At 38.8% G+C, this 20408-nt stretch overlaps 1 protein-coding gene across 9 annotated transcripts in view; it reads right to left on the reverse strand.

Moving 5' to 3' along the window:
- Nucleotides 1-20408, reverse strand: part of CFAP20DC (CFAP20 domain containing) — a 325501-nt gene that overhangs the window by 19489 nt on the left and 285604 nt on the right. For 5 of the 9 annotated variants that reach the window (XM_055383235.2, XM_055383236.2, XM_063703877.1 and 2 more), the window contains 2 exons: nt 16612-16706; nt 12396-12984 (listed from right to left, as the gene is read on the reverse strand). In XM_055383235.2, coding sequence (XP_055239210.2) covers nt 12836-12984; nt 16612-16706 — 244 coding nt within the window. In that variant the 3' untranslated portion in view covers nt 12396-12835. Of the gene's footprint in view, nt 1-5473; nt 6036-12395; nt 12985-16561; nt 16707-20408 lie in introns of those variants that run through there. The other 4 variants (XR_008678500.2, XR_004069914.3, XM_031009863.3 and 1 more) reach the window with 3 other exon arrangements.

Below are 20408 nucleotides of genomic sequence, written 5' to 3' on the forward strand. Positions count from 1 at the left end.
CTCCTGGAATTCTTAAGCCAAATACTCTCATATAATTTTGCTTATCTCAGTTTTTACGGTCTCAAGACCACCTCACTCCCATGGCTTTGGAAGTATCCACTACAGCACATTAGAGCTAATTTCTCCTGATCCACCTGTTAAAATATTGACGGTACTTATTACCATTAGGAGCAAGTTTATATGCTTAAATCTTGCCAGGTTCAGCATAAACATTGACAATGATAAGTTGGGCTGATGAAAACCAATCAATACTATTTCCTACACATCACTTTCGTAATGCCTCACAGAATTACATGTGATTAACTGCAGAAGAATATGTCAGCAGTAAAAATTAGTGTTATCTGTCGTCCACGTTTATTGGTCATTTAATTCTTATAAGTCAAATTATTTTGACTTAATGTGATTCTAAATTATATTAAAACCACGCAAACCAGAACCAAAATATTCATTAAGATGTAAGACTCCAATATTCACGATGAATGAACTTTCATTTAGATTTATCCTTTTTTATAAGTTAACCATATTACTTATAGTTATAAGTTTGTATAATTTAAAATATGAGAAAGAAAATTTCTGCAAGAGACCAAACCTCAGACTTAAGAAATGTTCAGGCTTCAGCATACCTTGTTTTGGATGAAAAGTGGGTCTAAAAAATCATCTTGTTACAGCCTGGTCAGGAGTGTGTGAAATATCTGGGCAAAGCAAAAAACAAAAAGCAAAGAAACACACAAAATTCCACTAACCACCCCCCACCCCACCACCAAATCTCTCTCACACACACACACACACAGACACACACCCACCCACCCACCCAACTAACCAAACAAGCAAGCAAGCAAACAAACAAACAAACTGAGGATGGGGGACACATTTCTTGAGTTCTGGTGGAAGTCAGGGCTCCCAGCTCTGGAGGAGTGATCTACAGCAGCATTTCTCAAAGGATGTGAGTGGATAAAACCCTTGAGATGTTCTACAGAAAAAGAGTTCTGTAGACTAATTGGAGAAGTGTCACTCACCCACTGGAGATTACCTGTGCATGTTAGTCTATTAAAGCCACTGAGAACTTCTCCAGTAAAGACAAATGACAATTTCCACTAGTCCAGTATTTTCCACCTTGGTTTGACAATGGACCTCTTCCCCACTCCCACCGCATTTATTAACATTTAGTGGAAGTTCTGTTTCTTGGAAAACATTTTGGGAAACTCTGATCCTTGAGGTGTAAAGGCTGACAACTGAGGGAAAAAAGAGTGTGCATGGAGCAAAAGAAATGGAAATGCTCAGTGAGAACCAGAAATCCCAGACTCCTGAAAGGGTGCCAGTGTCCTCAGGTGACCTCTGTTCGGGGTTTGTGATGTCCGTCTCCATCTGTCATTTGCATTCTCTTCTCAATTCCCACCTTGACAGGACTTCTCAATCTGAATCTCACTTTTCTCAATTGTAAAATCAGAGCATTTAAAGAAATGATCTTGATTGTCCTTTCTAGGCCCAATTAGACGATTTTATCTTAACTAGTATAATGGAGAAAAAGAGAAAAGAGAATTTGCTTGACAAGAATTCTCTTTATGACTAACTTTTCTGGAATGCAAAATGAATGATGTATGAAATAGAAATCCTATGATAAAACCATATGTGAACAGGTGAACAGGCAATTCTTTTTTTTTAATTTTTAAGTTCCGGGGTACATGTACAGGATGTGCGGGTTTGTTATGTAGGTAAACGTATGCCATGGTGGTTTGCTGTACCTATCAACCCATCACCTAGGTTATTAAGCCCAGCATGCATTGGCTATTCTTCCTGATGCTCTCCCTCCCCTCACCCCACCCCCAACAGGCCCCAGTGTGTGCTGTTCTCTTCCCTGTGTCCATGTGTTCTCATTGTTCAGCTCCCACTTACAAGTTAGAACATGCATGTTTAGTTTTCTGTTCCTGCATTAGTTTGCCGAGGATAATGGCTTCCAGCTCCATCAATGTCCCTGCAAAGGGCATGATCTCCTTCCTTTTTATGGCTACATAGTATTCCATGGTGTATATGTACCACGATTTCTTTGTCCAGTCTACCATTGATGGGCATTTGGGTTGATTCCATGTCTTTGCTATTGTGAATAGTGCTGCAATGAACATATGTGTGCATGTATCCTTGTAGTAGAATGATTTATATTCCTTTGGGTATATACCCAGTAATGGGATTGCTGGGTCAAATGGTATTTCTGGTTCTAGGTCTTTGAGGAAGGTGATTCTTAATTTTCATTATTCTGGCCATTTTGATTGAAGTTTGACAGTCACAGGGTGTAACCTGGAACAAACCAAGTTTTGATAGTGTACTTGATGTCATTCCACAGTTTTTAAAAAAGAACAGCTCAGAAACTTCCAGAAGCAAGATCTTTAATTAAAACCATGGGATAATTTTTAAATTAATTCTTTCAATTAATTGTGCTTCAGGTTGTATATTCTGTGACTACATTGTTCTTATTAAACACAGTTTGCACCTCAAGAAGGATCAAGATGTTATTGAAACGACTGATTTAAATGAAACTAATATAAAAATCAAGGAAATAGGGCAAGATTTTTTTGGCAAAAGTGTCTATGTATTATGCATATATCAGTATTTTCTTTTAATAAAAGTTAAATTAATTGGAGATAGCAAGAACTTATAATTACCAGAGAAACTAAATCATTGATCTGATGCCATTATTGCTGACAGTTGTTTTCCCATAATTCCCACTAACCAGCCTCTGTAATTACATGATAATTTTGAGATTGATGACTTAAAAGTCACTCGTAAGTTGCATCCCGATTATATGAAACAAGGAACTGTTTGAATCAGTCCCCAAACTGATACCAAATTATCTTAAGATGTACTTCTACATTGAATCAATCTATTTTTTTTAGTCTCCATTTGCAATCATTTTGGATAAAAATGTTTGGTACACACTTGATTAGAAAAGTAGAAATTAAAGTCTTAAAATGAAAACTAATAATACAGGCTCTTCCTCACAGGTGCATATGCCATTAGGCAAAGCTCCTGCCTTCTCTTCATGTCAGATCTAATCTATAGCAACGGTCTCAACCCTGACTGCATATTGGCATGGCTGGGGAGGTTTTAAAAATTTTCAATGCCCAGGCTACACCTGAAACTAAGCAAGTTAGACTCTCTGGGTGTAGAACCTGGGCATCGGTATTTTTATTAACTTTCCAGAAGATTCTAATATGCAATGAAATTTGATAACCAGTGAACATGTATAGCCTAGTTAATGAATTTCCAAGTAAACTGGCGGTACCAATTTAATTTAAAATTGGCACTGGGAAGCACATCTATTTTTGTTTTTCAACTCTTCTGTAGAAATCTCAACAGAAATGAAGCTATAAAAAGGGGATAATAAGACCTTGTGGTAGACACCTTTAGAATGTCTACTCAGATCACAGGGACTCCTTAATTGCTTTCCTCCTTCATCCATAGAAGAGGGTCCTGGTGGCCCCTGGAACAAACAAACTGGTGAACTGGAATCCCAATTCTGGGATTTTTGAATTGACATTGGGAGTTAACATTTCTGCATGGTTGGGTATGTGGGCACTGGAGTGGCTGGGTGCTCTGGCAGGTGGACTGAGTAGCTGAGAAATGTATGAGAAGAGAGAAGAGAAAAGAGAGAAGAGAGAAGAGATGGCAAAATCAATTAGAGATGAGCGGCAGAGCCAATGCTTCTAGACTGCCAGGATAGACATCTGTGGTTTTTGCCTGTCTGACACCCCTCCCCATTTTCTTAACAGTGCCCTCTTCTCCTTCAGGGAGTATCTCATTCCCATTCCATGTGGTCCTGGGGATAACTGATGAGTTAATCCTACCATCCTCTTGCTCCTTGAGCAGAGACCTGAGGCAGAAAAAAGTGGTGCTGTCAATTTGGTGGCCATCATCATGAGAAACTGTTGGTTGCTGCTATAGGGATCTCTGGGGCTGCTCTGATGTCTGTGCCTCCCAGAGCTTGATTTTTCAGCAAGTGTTTGAATTCTGGGATCAAGGGTGTCTGTTGCTTGCAATTTAAGAATCCCAACAGAGTTCACTACAGTCCTCTAGGTCCCAGCCCAAATCTATTCAGAGGCCTTATAGCCTTACAGCATTCTGTTTTGGGGCATTTGAGGCATTCCTGTATCCTAATTTCTTTTTCTTCATCTAGCTCATGTTGTTTTTGATATTTATAACTACAAGTCTTCACCAATAAAAATTTTAATTGACTCTCTTATTTATGTCATATGTCCCTTATATATGGTCCTGAGACTATTTAAAGCAGAAACAAGGCCTTCCCAGCCCTATTACAATCTTTAAGGTCATAATCAACAAACCCAACTCTTTTATCATTTTGCATGCTTTGGAAAGCTTAATTTATTCATTTTCATTTTGTTAAGTATGAAGATCTTGAAGAGAAATTTATAACAAAGGCATACTTTGTGAACAACAGGATTAAAAGCTTATCAAACAGAAATATGGTTCTAAATAATGTATGATACTTGGAACAGGAGTCCAAATCTACTCCTGTAAAAAAAGCTCTTACTTCCTCTATCAAGCAATATTAAATGAAATTATAGTACCACCATTAAATCCAACTGTACACCAATAAATTTTCATTTCCAATGGTACTCTTCTTTATTAAAAAATCTTTATTAAATAACAAAATATGCCAGCTAATATAATAAGTACTTCCTTGAGCTCAATATTAATATAGTTGGCACACAATTCAAGGCTGTCTACCGAATGCAGAAGCACAGACTTTCTCCTTGTGATCCGGCAAGCAGAGTTAGACGGACATCAACTGAAAAACCAAAGAAAGCCTCTGGGATTTCTTCAGGCCCAGGCAGGTCACAGGAGTGGTGATGAGTGTGTGTGTGTGGCAGTGGGGGGATTTCAAAGAGGTTATTTCTATATAGATCTAGATGAATCTATTATTAGAATTCAGAGATAATTGGCAAATTTTTTTTTTTTTTTTTTTGAGACAGAGTCTCGCTCTGTTGCCCAGGCTGGAGTACAGTGGGGCGATCTTGGCTCACTGCAAGCTCTGACTCCTGGGTTCCCGCCATTCTCCTGCCTCAGCCTCCTGAGTAGCTGGGACTACAGGCGCCCTCCACCACGCCCGGCTAATTTTTTGTATTTTTAGTAGAGATGGGGTTTCACTGTGTTAGCCAGGATGGTCTCGATCTCCTGACCTCGTGATTCACCCACCTCGGCCTCCCAAGATTTTTTTTTTAAAAGAAAAATACAGTGCTAAGCAGCTTAAGTGACGAACAATGTTGTGATCTCCAGCAAACTCTGGATGAACAATAATGAAATGGAAATAGTGGGTCCAGTGCCAATAAAATGTGATCATAAAGTCTGACCAGTTCACAATGTTTCTTTTTCTAAGAGCCGAAGAGAAGGAAAGTATCATATAGGAATATTCCGGAAAAGAAAGTGGGGTGAACGAAAAGAAGCAGTTTAAAAGCTACTCTTCTTACCATCATACTTTATTTTTAATACAAATGTCATAAAATAAAAGGTACCCAGGCATCTTTTAAACAAAAATACATTTTCTGTACATCAAGCCATCATTTACAGATTAACACTGCAAAAAATTTGAATGAATAACTCTTAATTTGTTTACATAAAATTATCTGAAATAAACAAAATTATATGTAGAATGAGAACAAACAAGAACCAATTCAAACTCCTAAAATCTTGCCTCTGTATTAATTTCTTCAGTTTCAAAATCATACTCATCTACAAAAGGAATATAGGTATTCTTAACGCTGAACATTATTTACAAAATGAATTCATTTCTCTCAGTTACTGTTGACTTTGTGGTCACCCAACACATAAGTTGTGGTGACTCCTTAAGCGACCCTGAACTGCTATTCTGCTCCAGCTGGGAGTGCCTGCTCTCTGCCCCGGAAGGAGGCATTATACCAACTCATAGTATTTCCCTGTTTGGGGGTCAAAGTAACAGTTCAGACAAGGGTCATACAACAAAGTCAGTACTTCCTCGTCCTCTTCCACACTGAGGTCTTCTTCACCTGTGGGGAAGGGGAACCACAGACACATTAGCTGTTGGCTTGGCCCGGAAGCCCTAAACAAGGGCAACGAAGCAGGAATCACATCTCTCCTGGGGGATTTTCTTTATGCAGGTAGAAGGTTTAGGCCGGAAGGAAGGAGCACTGTGGAAGTGGTGAGACTCTAAACATGTGGTGCCAGGTGGAGAAGAAACACCAGTGACCAGAAGGACCAACTTCATGACAAAGGACAAGAAAAACTGAGTGTGGAGAACTGGCGGGAGGGGAAGGAAGAAAGGGAGAGGGCCAAAAGACTTAAGAGTTATGCTTATTAGGATTAGGAAACTTGCCAGGATCCAAAACTAATTGTCACAGTTCTAAACTTCTTCATAGGCCAGAGCTGTACAAAATGCAAAACAGTGCAAACTAACTAATAAAATAGAAAACTTGATCCGCATTCAATCATCCTAAAAAGGCTACCAAACAAATATGAATTAAAATAATAGAACTATAAGATACATAGAACAGACAATATACACAGAAAAAAAATGTCAGGTGATTTGTAGTTTTATTAGTGGTGGGGGGAAGTCTGCTCAGTGTTTTGGGGATACGAACATGGCTTGATGTTTTCTCTCGTGACAGCCATTTAGATGGATTGGACAAAGAGGACAACTGTCTAAGTCATTATCGAGGCCTGCTGGCTTCCAACAAATGGCATGAAATGAAAAAAAAAAAAAAACAACTGTTCTACAAAGATGTTTCCTGAGCACCTTTTATGTGCTCAGTGTTGTGCTAAGTACTTTTGTATTCAAAAGTGAGTGCATTCTGAGTACTTCTGAAAGTTCATGTAATGAGTTCGGGAACTGAGAGGTCAAGACCTTCCCAGCCAGAGAAGATCAGAGAGTAGGCTCAGGTAGAAAGAGGTAATAAGACAACACTCCTCTCTCTTCAATAGCACAGGCTATTAAAGACCGAAACCAAACCAAAACCAAACCCCTAACCCAACCCAACCCTGAAGCTTTGGGCTATGTGCTCACCAGGGTGAGCTTCAGAAGAGTTTGGATGGTGGGTATGGTGCAGGGCTCACTCATAATAGAGGTTCAATAAAAATGGAATGTTTGTTGAAGGTGTAAATAAAATCAGACCAAGCTGGTGCCGGAACATTGTCAGGACATTGACAAACTGGAGTTAAGTCCAAGGGAGTGGTGCCTACATGGTGAAGTGGGGGTTTAAAACCGTACCACAGCCACTCCTCTGCCCACTTTTCTCCTAACCATCCAAAAACACATTTAGTGTGATCCTTCCATGAGCCGGATACTGAGTTAGGTGTTCAGGACATGATGACAAGAAACAATCCCTATTCTAATGGACTGTGCAGAGAAACAGGTGAAATGTGAAATCCGCTGATTCTTGTGAGTTGAGTGCAGTGCTAGCAGTCTTTAAAAGTGGAGTTCAACTGAGGAATGATTACATCTGCCTTGGTTGCTAATACCTCATTGGTAGAGCCCTTGATGGTTTAGAAAGTTCTTTCTCATGTAGTAGTTCAGTTGGCCCTCATGACCCTGTGGAATAGGCAGGAATTATCATGCCCATTTTATAGATGAGGAAACCAGGGTTCACAAAGTTGAACAGCTCATCTGAGGTTTGTTGGTGAGTTAGAGGCAGAGCTGGGGACAGACTCTCAGTTTCCAGAGTAAGAGTTCAGTGTTCTTTCTAGCAGTCAGAGTACTTTGTACCAGTCTATTCAGTCGGACCTTGATTATGCTAAAAGAGTGGTGTAACATGTTTAATTGGGAGCTATTACATTGAAGGAATTTAGACATAGAAAAGACTAATAAAAAATTTAAAAGTGTCCTACATTTTAATAAGTCAGGTTTGGAAACAAAGAAATCTGATTTCTCATAGTTCAAAAATATTGTTAAAGATGAGAGAGTCCCTGGGGGAGGGCAGAGGCAAACAGTTCAATAAGTCCAAAGGAAATGGGCTTGTTAACTCCAGAAAAGAGAAAGCTTGATGAGGTGACAGCAGCCCTTCTGGATTCAAGCATATGAAGGGTGGCATAGGAGTGAGAAGTTAAGAAAATCTGGGGTTCCAGGAGGAAGCCATAGGATCAACAGGTGGAAGCTAAGAGGAGCCATTTTTTTGGGGAGGCTTAGCACAAGGAAGAATTTTCTAAGCATTAGAGCTGACCAGCAAATGAAACATGTACTCTGGAAAGGGTGAAGCAGAGAGTGGGGCAACGATTTGTGCAGAATTTTGTAGATGAACTCTGCTTAGAACAGGGGACCAGATCCAGTGATCCCTGTAGTGCTTTTGATGAGCTTCTGTGACTCTGGGCTGCAGCAGTTTATATCTTTGAAGTATGAAAGGACTTTGCTAACAACCACATTAATAATGGTAGCTGACCTGACCACCCTGCACAGTTTCTAATTAAGAACAGGAACTCAGAGAAGGCAGGCTGCGTTTCCTTTATCTTCTTCTGTTGTCTTCAGAGTCCCCAGGGCCCTGCCTCTATCCTTGAGAGTATTCCTCAAATGGTCATTCCATATTGAAAATGACCCCCTTTAGATCACTTTTTCACATCAAAGGAGAGTATGTACATCCTCTACTTTCAGATATTCAATCCATTATGCCTTTAAAGTTTGGACTACTTGAGAGAAATGAATAAAGTTAGTTTATCAATTAGTATCTTCTATGTGATTGAGCTGGGCATAGTCTAGTTGTGAATGTGACACAAACACATGAAGCAAAAGCAGCTACTAAAGATTAACGAGGAGTTAAACTGGAAGGCTCTACTGCTGGGTGGCTAAGCGCACTCAAGGGCTCTAGAATCCAATACACTGGGGGCGAATGGAAGCTCGGCTTCTTACCGCCTGAAAGCTGGCTACAGATCATTTCACCTCATCGGACCTTGGTTTCCTTGCTTACAAAATGGGAATAACAATGCCTATTTGGTAGGGTTTTGAGGAAGATTAAATTAGACACTGGTAATATGCATAACACAGCACACATAGTAGTTGTTTAATAAATGATAGTTACTATTAGGGATGATAATATAATAAATCATGAACTATAGGCTATAACTTTCTTAGTAACTCAGGATGGAAGTACTGATGTCGCTTAAAGTGTGAAGAAAAGGCTTCATAGAGGCAGGAAGGATGATGTTTAGACAATGGAGTCAGACAGACTCAGGTCCAAATCCCATTTCTACCATATCACAGCTGTGGGATATTGGGAAATTCACTGCTCTGAGCCCCAGCTTCCTCATATGTAAAGTACAGATAATAACAGTACCTGTCATTGTTCCTATGAGGACTAAATAACACTCAGCACATGTACACAGTAAGTACTCAGTAAATGTTATCACCATCATCATGGAAAACAGGATATGTGAGCCAGACACAAAAAGGGTTATGTACGTTTATACCTTATTCCCTACCCGAAAACTCAATCTGTTTGATTTTTTTTACAACCCCAAAACATAGTGGATTTGAAAGAAATAGAAAGACCCCCAATTAGTTTTATATAGAACATTAGGATAAATTCATCTTTAAATAAAAAAACAGTTCTTATACCAAAAATTGTGTATGTTTCCAAAAGTAAAACTAATTTTTTCCATCAGATGTAATGTTTAAATCACATATCCCTGAGGTAAATCATTATAAGTGAAACTCTCAGGGACCTGCCATTGGATTCTGTCTTACTCCATCAGCACATCATGGGGAACTCAGACCTCTGGCACGTAAGAGTTACATGCTATATAATTATTCAGTGTATTCTGTGCCTATGTTTGCAAAAAAGATACATTTTTAAGCTGGTGCTATTAAATGAGAAAACAAAATATATTTACAACCAGTTGGGAATCTTTCAAGATGAAAACAACCATTGTAATGGCCATGGGTCTTTATCACCCATTTGCAAAGGGATCGAGGTAGATCCAATTCATTAGTAGAGGTTTTGCTACATAATGCATACAAATTGGAGCAATAACTGCGATATAAATGCATTAGTTCCAATACATATCACTATAGAATGGGACCCTCACGCATTATAACCATGGGGGCTAAGATAGGTTTTTTGGTTTTTTTAGTACCAAAGCTTCAAATGGATGAATTTTAAAACTACCAACAATGACATTCATACAAAAATTGGGTGAGATTATGTATAATTTTATGTTGAAGTAAGTGCTTCAAGCTTACATAAAAGGTTTTGTTTTCATTGTAACTTAATTTTCAAAGCCTCCAACTTACATCATTTTGCCATTATAATCCCTACGTAATGAAATTATAATATCATTACGCAATTACCACTATGATGTCAAGCATTGGGAAATGTTTTGAAAGGTAATTATCGTGGATGGGTATGTGGTAATTTTCAATTATATTCTTGGATAGAGCTGAGTTTGTTTTTCCTCAAAATGCTAAATTGCTCTATTTAAAGATTGGCTACAGAAACTCTAGAAGGACAAATTAACAAATAAAACCATTTTCTGCTACTAGACTAAGAGCATCTGGATAGGGGTCCAAATTACATTTTTTTTCTCTTCTACACACAATAAAGCCATTTCTAGTGAAATAAAATTACCTTTCAGATAATAATCTATTTACAAACTTTCAGCCTCATCCACTCTGAAATTGGTTAACAGCAATAACATAAGAAAAACCAATGGAGCCAGACCAAATGCAGCAATACGGGCTGCCCTTCTCTGGGTAGATCAGCTCGGGTAAATAATCCCTCCAGTTCACCTTCTGAAAGTCAATTAACATAAATGTTTAATTATCTATATTTAATGCATTTTAACTGTAGATAATAGAAAACCTACACACCCAAGATGTCTCTTCAAGCTTGAAAATAAATGATGTGGCACTAGTTTATCAGATTTAAAATCTCTGAATCAAGACATTGAACTTGATTTTCGATTTTCTGACACTGCCGTCTACATTTTTTTTAAAGTTAATGTATTTTCTCTCCTATAGATCTTGAGAACTGATTGACTGTATTTTTATGTGCATACTAATACACTATTGTTTAAGCAATTCAACAGTGAGGGATCACCATTTGGAGCAGTCAGCCTTAGGATCAATGAAGATGACATTTTAGATAAGATTCTGCTGAGTACTGGGTGCTTGCAAACTCTACCACCAACATATCTCACAGTAGGGCAAAATTAACTCACACTGAAGTCTGAGAAAGTCCACTGTGAACTGCTGAATTTCAGTTCTCAGCAAACATGTGCCCTCAAATGGGAGAAAGATAAATAACCAACAATGGAATGAAAACAATAAAATGCTACTTTCCTCCAATTAGAGGGCTATATTGTTTTTGAAAGGTAAATAACATTGCATTATTACATTTCAGGTGTCATTTGGGCAATAGGTACATTACCCCTTTTGTAAAAACTGGTGGCTACATTTTACTTGGAAAATGCCATTTTAGTGAGCATGTTGAAGAACTTGGATCATTAATTAGGAATTATTACAATTTCATTATTTCCAGGTAGTCTCTACTTACAAATATGCACTGATTCAGATGTGCAGTTGTAACCCTGTGGTTTACAACTCTAAACGTACTTTGTTACACGGGAAGGAAGGCACCTCTCCAAGGTACTGAGCTCTGAAGCCAACAGAGCCCATAATCTCTTAGGAGCCTGATTTTAAGCAAGGTATCAACGTTGAGCTATGGGAAAATGCATCCCAATTCCAGCAAGGAAAGCTGGGACCAGCCTTCTGGGTTGCACGTGGTGGATAGGTAGGTGGGGTGGTTCTGGAATAGGAGAAAGAGCCTCAGACACTTGCAATGTGTTTCGCTGTACTGGAGAGTTCACTTCTAGTGGCCCTGAAAAGAAGGCACCTCTTGATACTAGCGAGGCACTGATTTCCCCCCTCTGTAATCACTTCCTGCAGAGAAGACTCCCCCAGGACCCTGAGAGCTATGTGAGAGAAAATATCACCCTACGCACAGGGGAAGGGGCGGGGTCTCTGCATTAAAGGAATGTTAGAAATACCAGGAATCATTTTATAATCTGAGAGTTGAGGTGGGGTGCTATGGGTCTAAGAAGAGTACCAAGGCAAACACTATTTTATCCAGAAAGCTTCAAGAAAATACAACTTCCTAAATTAAAAAAATTGCAGTGGATATTTCAGTCATGTGGTTCTTATCCACCTAAATAGGGATTCTGTGGTCACACTACAGTGTGGGATTTAAGGGTGTGGACACCCTGGTCAGACAGGTCTGGGTCAGTGTCCTGATGCACACTCAGGATCTGTGACCCAGGCTAGCCCCTTACCTCATCTGTAAATTGGGAACATAATATAACCCCACACTAAGCAGTGTTGGGAGGAGGTATGAGGTAATGCACAGAAAAATTCCAAACAGTGCCGGGTACACAACGGTGCTTTATTAATGCTGGCTTATTATTTTCATATTACCAATATTGCTCTTTTGGGAAAAGTCTCCTTTGCATCTGAAATGCCTTTCTTACTCAAAATCTATGTAAACTGCAAGACAGGGCTACAGGCCTGAAGACAGAGGTTGTTATTATTCCATTTTGGAGCTGGTAAGCATGAATAATTTAAGGGTCATAACTGTAAAGGAACAAATGTCAAAAACAAATTGACAACTATTCTTTGAGCAAAGTATGGTTCATTTTCAAAAGGTCATTTTAGTAGTTTTCTCAAATAAGTTCTGAAATCTTAACTTCCCATTTTTACATTTCACACAAGTTCCAGGAAAACACATTTTAGTAAGTGTTAAGGGCACTATGTCCGATAGTAATTGATATTCAGCAAGTGTGTTATAGCCCAGGAGGAGCTGTGAAGAGCTGATCATTTCCCATCCAGTGGGATGTCAGAGATCCGAATGCAGTGCTCTTCCTGCTGGCCGGCTGTGCTGGAAACCGGGCTGTTCACGTGAAGGTGGCATTCATGCACTTGAGACATTCTGGCTGAGCAGAAACTGGCTGTGACACAAACTCCTACTGAATAAAGTAGGGACAGGAACCTCTGACTCAAGGGCCAGATATAACTCATGCATTTACTTTTGTATGGCCTGGGGCAAGTTTTCTAGAATTATGTATCAGGCAGAGTATATTTCCCTGCTGTTAAAATGCAGTAATTCCTCCAGCTGCAGAAATGCATCTTGGCCTCTCCATCTCTGATAGAGGTATGATGGCTCAGCACATCACTGCACTGCCCTAAGTCCCAATGTAACCATGTGGAAGATGGGATAATAATAGCATCCACACCTCACTAGGCTATTGTGAGAATTCAAGTGCACATGTAGGCCCAGAACACAGGAACATTAAATACATAGCTATTATTGTTTATATCCTAGAAGTCCAAAGGTGGGCGATACCTTTCCCTGTGAATGAGTCCTCAGGCACCACATTCACACCTCAGTGAAATGGTTCTATAGAAAGGGCACTGATGTGGGGGAAGCCTGGGCCCTAATCCCAGCTAGGGCTCTGACTGGGCATTTGATCTTGGTCAAGTCATTTACCTCTTTAGGCAAATTGAGGGGTTGGACCACATCAGTGTTTTTAACTGGTTCATCAGAGCCCCAGGGCAGGATTCTGAGATCCTAACCCCCACTTTAGCCAGAGCAGAGCTTTTATCTCTTCCATACATGAGGAATCCATATGAGATTTCACTTGAAACAAAAGTTGTTACTGCTTATGAATAAAGTTTAAGAGCCACGGCATAAGGTGATCTATAACTCTTTAACTGCCAAAATGTATGGGTCAAAGTTCAATACTCTCATAATTAAATTTTAGAAATATACCAAATATACCAAAAAAATTGGAATGGGGGGAAAATTGAAAGTCAGATTTCAATGAATTGCTCTACTTTTTTCCCCCACGCTTGTAATAAAAAAAAGGACGAGTTAAAGAGTATTTCCTAACCTCCTTTCCTCCCTTTATTCCTTCTCTTCTCCTTTCTAATGAGAACATAGAGAATCTAATATATGCTGGAACTTGCACAGGGCACCAAGGATCCAGGAGTGAGCAAACTGACAGTCTCCTAAAAACTCAGAGGCTACTTAGGAGGAAAGACAATAAACAAGTAGACAAATCAAGATTTACAAACTGTGAAAAGGCATGCAGATTATGTTAGAAGGTGAAGTGAGAGAACACAATGAGTGGCAGACTGATCTACTTAGGTAAGACTGTCTGGGAAGGCCTGTAAGAAGACAAACAACATGCAAATACCCAGGCCCGGCAGTTCCATATCCAACGATCCTGCCCTTCATTCAGCTGTTCACTCCCTTGGCCTTGCCTTAGATCTGGTCAACTGTGGCTCCCTGTCATTTCTAACAAGCATGGGTGGGAGGAGAGGGGGCCGGCTCAGGGCTGACAGGTGACCAGAGGTATCTCTCTCTTTTTTAAAGAACTTAGTCACTGAGCCCTTGAGATATTTTAATTAATGCTTTTCCTGTAGATCAGAAACTCTTAATGGAAAAATAATATTTCAACTCCTGGTTTTATATATACATATATTTTTAGTAGGTAATCTACTTACCCAGTTCAAAATCCACAAAGGATAAAAATATAATGGCTGGGCTCTGGGGCCAGGCTGCTTGGGTTCAAATCCTAACTTTGTGACTCAGTAGTTGTGGGACCTTGGGCAAGTCATTTGAGAACTTTGTGTCTGTTTCCTCAGCTGTAACACACACACACACACACACACACACACACACACACACACACACACACACACACACAATTTCCTCCTGGTGGTGGTGTGAGGGCTAAATGTAATGACTTGGTGTCTGGCATAAAGTAAGCGCTAAATGAATGGTGTCGTGCAACAAGAACCCAGGAAGGGTTCCAGACTGCTCACAACCATACTTCCCTTCCCCTTCCGATGATATAAACTGGAAACTTGAGCCCATAATTTTTCTTTGACACTTTAGCAGAACAGATGGAAACACTATCTCAGCATACTGGTAAGTATGGACTGTCTTATGCTGCCTAAAACTATGCAATTAACATGCCATTAACCAAATAGGAAACACTGTTTTTTGATGGTGTTAATTAACTACAAACCACTCAAGCATATCAGAAAAGGGGAAGATGAGTAAATAGAAAACGCTTGTTTTTGGAGGCATTAATCAACTACAAACCACCCAAGCATATGAGAAAAGGGCCAGGGGACAGCTGATAAAAATCCAGGGTGACAGGCAGAAGGGATGCTTGATCTGGATAACACTGGCCAGCACATTTCTACAATTCTCTGAATTTGCCCTCAATGGAAGTTCTGTTTAGCTTCAACATAACTGAGCTCCTGCTGTCAGAACCGGGCTTGGCAATGGTGACTTTAAGACATCCTTCCGGCTGTTTCTTGCTAATATATATCTTGGGTGCCTTTGCTCAAGGACCACGCTCTCAGTTCCTGTGGCTTATTTAGGACACCTAACATAACACATTATTTGTTCCCTCACAGCAAGGTCTCCTCCTGACAGCCAAGATTCTATTTTTCTGTCATAAGTAATTATAAATGCACACCTCTAAAAAGATTCCCAATTCGAGGGGCATAATCTATTTTAGACAGTAAATCACAGAGACATCTCCATCCCCTGGGCGGCCAAAACGTACAACTCAGATGTATGGGCTCTCACTCTGAATTCTCCATACCTAAAGAAAAACGTGATGCTCTACTTTTTTCCCTGGGGCAGTTAGGAAAAAAAAAAACCTGGCACTTTTGTTGGAGCAATTTATATTGGTTTCACTTCCACTTTTTTTAAAGCTTCAGATATAACATTTCTATCTTCAAAATTCAACCCAGAAAACTGTCTGAGAGAGTCCCACTCTGAGGTTATTTGTCACTCCAATTATGCACCTGAGATTGCCCCATGCCTCTGCCATCTCAACTCCTCAGTTTTCACCATAGATTCTCTTATGTTCCTCTACCACGCACACCTGACAGTCAAGTTCCCTGCTCACAACCAGAAACTAATGGTTCATCTTTATAGCTCACGCCAACCAAACGAACACCTGGCAAATTTTCATTCCTGGTTCCTTCTGATTTTTATCTTACTAATACCTATTGTAGCTACGTGACAACTTCTGCTTTAATGCAAAGGTTGTATCTTTGCATTCATGGAAACAGGTATCTGAGTGATGTTGAAATATCGTGTCTGCTGTATAATAATGCCAACAGCTGGTATTTGGTAGGCACTATTTTAAGTGCTTCATATACAGCACCTCATTGAATCTTCACAAGGAATAATCGGGGAGGCACTAACTATTATTCGTGTTATTTTATAGATGTAGTAATCAAAATTCATAAAGGTCACACAGTGGGAATTGGTAGTGCTGAAATTCAGATGAAGGTCAATTTGACATCCAAACCATATTCTTATACCTTAAACTATATTTTGCCCTGGTATTAACCTTTAGAAGAACAAGGGTAGTTTCTCTCATCTTTTTAGTTGTAAAGAACCCATTATTCTAAAAAATGAGGCTCAGGTTACCTCATTTAGGGTGTGTAAGACTAAGTGATCAACATTTAATAAAAACAGTGGCATCTCAAAGCGATGGATTCTCTCTATTTATAGTAAATTATTTTTATTTTCTTATGCATATCGTTTTTCATAGTCCCACCTTGAACACTCAAACTTTCAGAGGAATCTGGACGCTGCTCAGCCGGCTGTTGACTGGGAGGAATGATTGGTGGGCTCAACATATTTAACCAGTCCCTAAAAAGAAAACAAAGTGAATGAGCATGTCTGGAATTCCATATATAGATTATAGGTTTCCCATGGATTTTCAGTTCCCTGGGGCTTCCACAAAGAAACACTTTTTTTCCTCCTTCATATTTCAGAAAGACAGATGTCCAGATATCAATATCCAGTTTTGTAAATTGGTTAATATGGAGTCAATCACTTAACTAGCCAGTTTGAGAAATACTTCGACTAAATGAATATTCCTCTCAAAAGTTTATTATTGTTGTTATTAAATTACAGCAGAGTTCTTTTCACATAAGAAATTATTTCAATAACTCAGAGGAAATGTAGCTGAGATGAAGCTCCTTATGAGCTTTGGGTAAGAAAGCGTGACAAAGTCACATGCCACATGTCATGGATGGTCACACTCCACAAGGTGACTCAGAACTGAAGTCAGTCTTGGAGCTGCCATGGACCCCAGCAGTGGTGGGAGTCAGTCTCTCTTAAATCGGGGCTTTTGAGCAGTGAAGGCAAAGGAAGGGGGAGTGAGGGCATTTCCCCATCTCTTTACTTTCCTTCCTACTGCACTCTTCCCCAGTCTCTTGCTTCCTCTCGTAGATACCTGGGGGGTACAATTCAAGCTGGTGACATCCAGAAGGCTTGAGTCACTGCATGTTCTACTTCAAGCCCTTCTCATCTCTAAACTTACCACTGAGCTTCATTAGTGGTAAGGAGCAGGCAGGAGGATGTAAAAGATTTTCCAATGTGAATTCTATTTCTTGCACTGCTATTAGTGCCCTTTATCATTTACCTTATTCTTCTCAATAGAAGTATGTCCTTATAACTAAATAATTTCTTTCTAAATTTCTGTACTTCCTACGGTATTAATCTACGATGGGAGACAGTTCTAGATAACAGCTAAGAGCACTGGCTCTGCAGGCCAATTCCAGCTTCGTGCTTCCTACAGTAAGAACTTGGCCACGTCACTTAGCATTGCTAAGCTTCATGTGTGAAAAGGAGATAATAACAAAAGAGTTGAGTGTTAGGATTAAACAGAAACAAATGGAAGAAAAACATTTGGTGTGAATATGGGTACAGAATTAGCACTCAATAAATTTCAGCTTTGACCACTATCATCTTCATTATCAATGAAGATCATGGTGTGGACTTACCTACAATGATAAATAAACCAAGGTAGAAATGGACTTTGTTGGAACTAAACCGGTAAAGGATGGTAGAATGATTAACAGTCTATACAACAGAGTTTTCCTTACAAACTATTTGCTTTTCCAGCATAAAAAGCATATTAATGTCAAAATTACCTAATTCCTACGTATAATATTTTACGATACTTTCAGTCACTGCTCACCATAGCTATCACTAGATTATGGCTGGTGAAATAAGCAAGGTGAGCATGCTGTGTAACTGAATTTCATAATAACATATTAAGGGCATCAGAAAGGATTTGTCACACACTTCCAAGCTAATGGGGCATTTTCTGATAAGCACTGTTTATTTAGGCTACTTAATTATAGCAGATCAAAACATTCCTGCACTATAGGAAATTACAAGGTCATATACAAATTACCAGCGCAGTGACCTCATTACTCAATAAGGGTGATGAAGAACAAGGATGAACAGGAGAAAATAATGACACCCCCAGCTACAAATCAGAAACTATATAACTATATAATCGCAGTAGGAGCTACCCCAGTGGGGAAAGTGTAGGTGGGAGTTGTGTGAACGTTACGAAATGTAAGACACTCACTTCTTAGGTCAATAATTTGATCAATGTTTTTCCTTTTCAGCAGTAGCTATGAAAAATACAGGGCTCTTCTTTTTGTGATTAAAAAAATTTTAGATTTATAGAAAAGTTGCAAGAAGAGTATAAAGAACTACTGTATATCCTTCACCCAGTTTCCCCACCTTTAACATTTTATCATATTTGCTCTCTATCTCTTAATCTATGTATCTACTGACCTACCTATATATTTATCTAAACAGGAATCAGCAAACTATGGCCCATGGGCCAAGTCTGGCCCACTGCCTGTTTGTGTCTAGCTTGCAAACTAAGAATGGTTTTTACATTTTTAAATGGTTAAAAAAATTAAAATAATGTTTCATGACAGATGAAAATTATATAAAATTTGAAATTCAGTGTCCATAAATAAAAATGTATGGGAATACAGCCATGCTCATTTGTTTACATTTTGTCTATGGCTACTTTTGTGCTACAATGGCAGAGTTAAGTAATTTATTATCTGCTCCTTTACTGAAAACATCTGATGATCCCTGATCTCTGTAACTGTGCACTCACATTGGTTCCTCCAATACTAATACAATACCACAGGTTCATTCTCGTCTTTCTTCTTTCCGTATTTGTAACCCCCTTCTGACAGTGAGGAAACTGGCCCTCAGTATCCTCAAGATATTTACTTACTTCCTGAATTATGGAAGTTACCGAAAGTAGCTTCAGAATTCCCAAGCAAAACAAACAAGAAACACTTACCCTAAACCTACTCTCTCAAGTTCTCAATTTGCTTACAGATATTTTTCTTCTTTGGTTAAAATACCATATTCAAAACTGACTTGGGTTCTTTTTTCCCCCATTTTCAATGTGAGTATATTAGTCATTCGAAATACAACGAAAGTCATCTGCTTCCTTTTGTGTTACATTTTAGGCTTTTTTCTCCCTTCTTGTTGATTTTTATTACTTTTGTTGTTGTTGTGGATTACATAGAACATTAACAATCAAAAGTCAAAACTACAGAAGGGCACATTTGGGGTAAGAGTCACAACCTCCTATCTCTTCCTGTTTGTTCCCATCCCCTCATAACTTCTACTCTATTCCTACCCTCACCTCTAGAGGTAATAAATTTCATTAGTTCTGGTGTTGCCTTTCTGTGTTTCATTTTGCAAAAATTGAACAGATACATGTCTGTTTTTTATTCCTTTTCTTATGCAAAAGGTAGCATATTATAATACTCCTTTGTACTTTTATCTTTTCAGCTTATAATTTATCCTGGAAATCATTCCATACCAGTTCATGGAGAGCTTCCTCATCCTTTTTTTACAGCAGCATAATACATTACCCTATGGAGGTACTATCATTCATTTCACCCTGTTCTATGTTTGAGCATGTTTTCAACGTTTTGCAATGATTGCAATGAACACTTAAATGAATAACCTTGGGTATGTCTATTTTTGTATACTTAGAGGTAAATCCTGAAAACGTAAATTTCTAAAAGTGGGATTCCTGGAACAAAAGGTAAATGTATACTTGTCTTTGTTAGATATTGGCAAATTCCCTTCACAAGGGTTGTACCTGTCTTCATTCTCACCAGCAATGTATGAGAATGCTGATTTCCCGAGAGCAACTTTAGAGGAATATGTTGTGAATATTTTAATGCTTTCTGATCTGAGAGGTGAGAAATGATACTTTAAAGTAGGCTTGATTTGAATTTGTTCTCATTATACGTGGAGTTGACTGTATTTTCATATATTTAAGGGCATTTATGTAATACACATGTGTACATACATACACACACACAAACACACACATATATATATGCATGTGCCATATATATGATTGTTCACATCTTTTGCCCTTTCTTCTATCAGATTTTTTATCTTTCCCTCACTTTATAGTTTGTCTTTGTTTATGGTGGTTTTTCTTTGTGCCATACAAAAGGTTTTATTTTTATGTAGTCAAAGGTATCAGCCATTTAAAAAAAT

Source organism: Gorilla gorilla, chromosome 2 (assembly GCF_029281585.2).
Source record: "Gorilla gorilla gorilla isolate KB3781 chromosome 2, NHGRI_mGorGor1-v2.1_pri, whole genome shotgun sequence".
In the NCBI taxonomy this organism is placed as follows: Eukaryota; Metazoa; Chordata; class Mammalia; order Primates; family Hominidae; genus Gorilla; species Gorilla gorilla.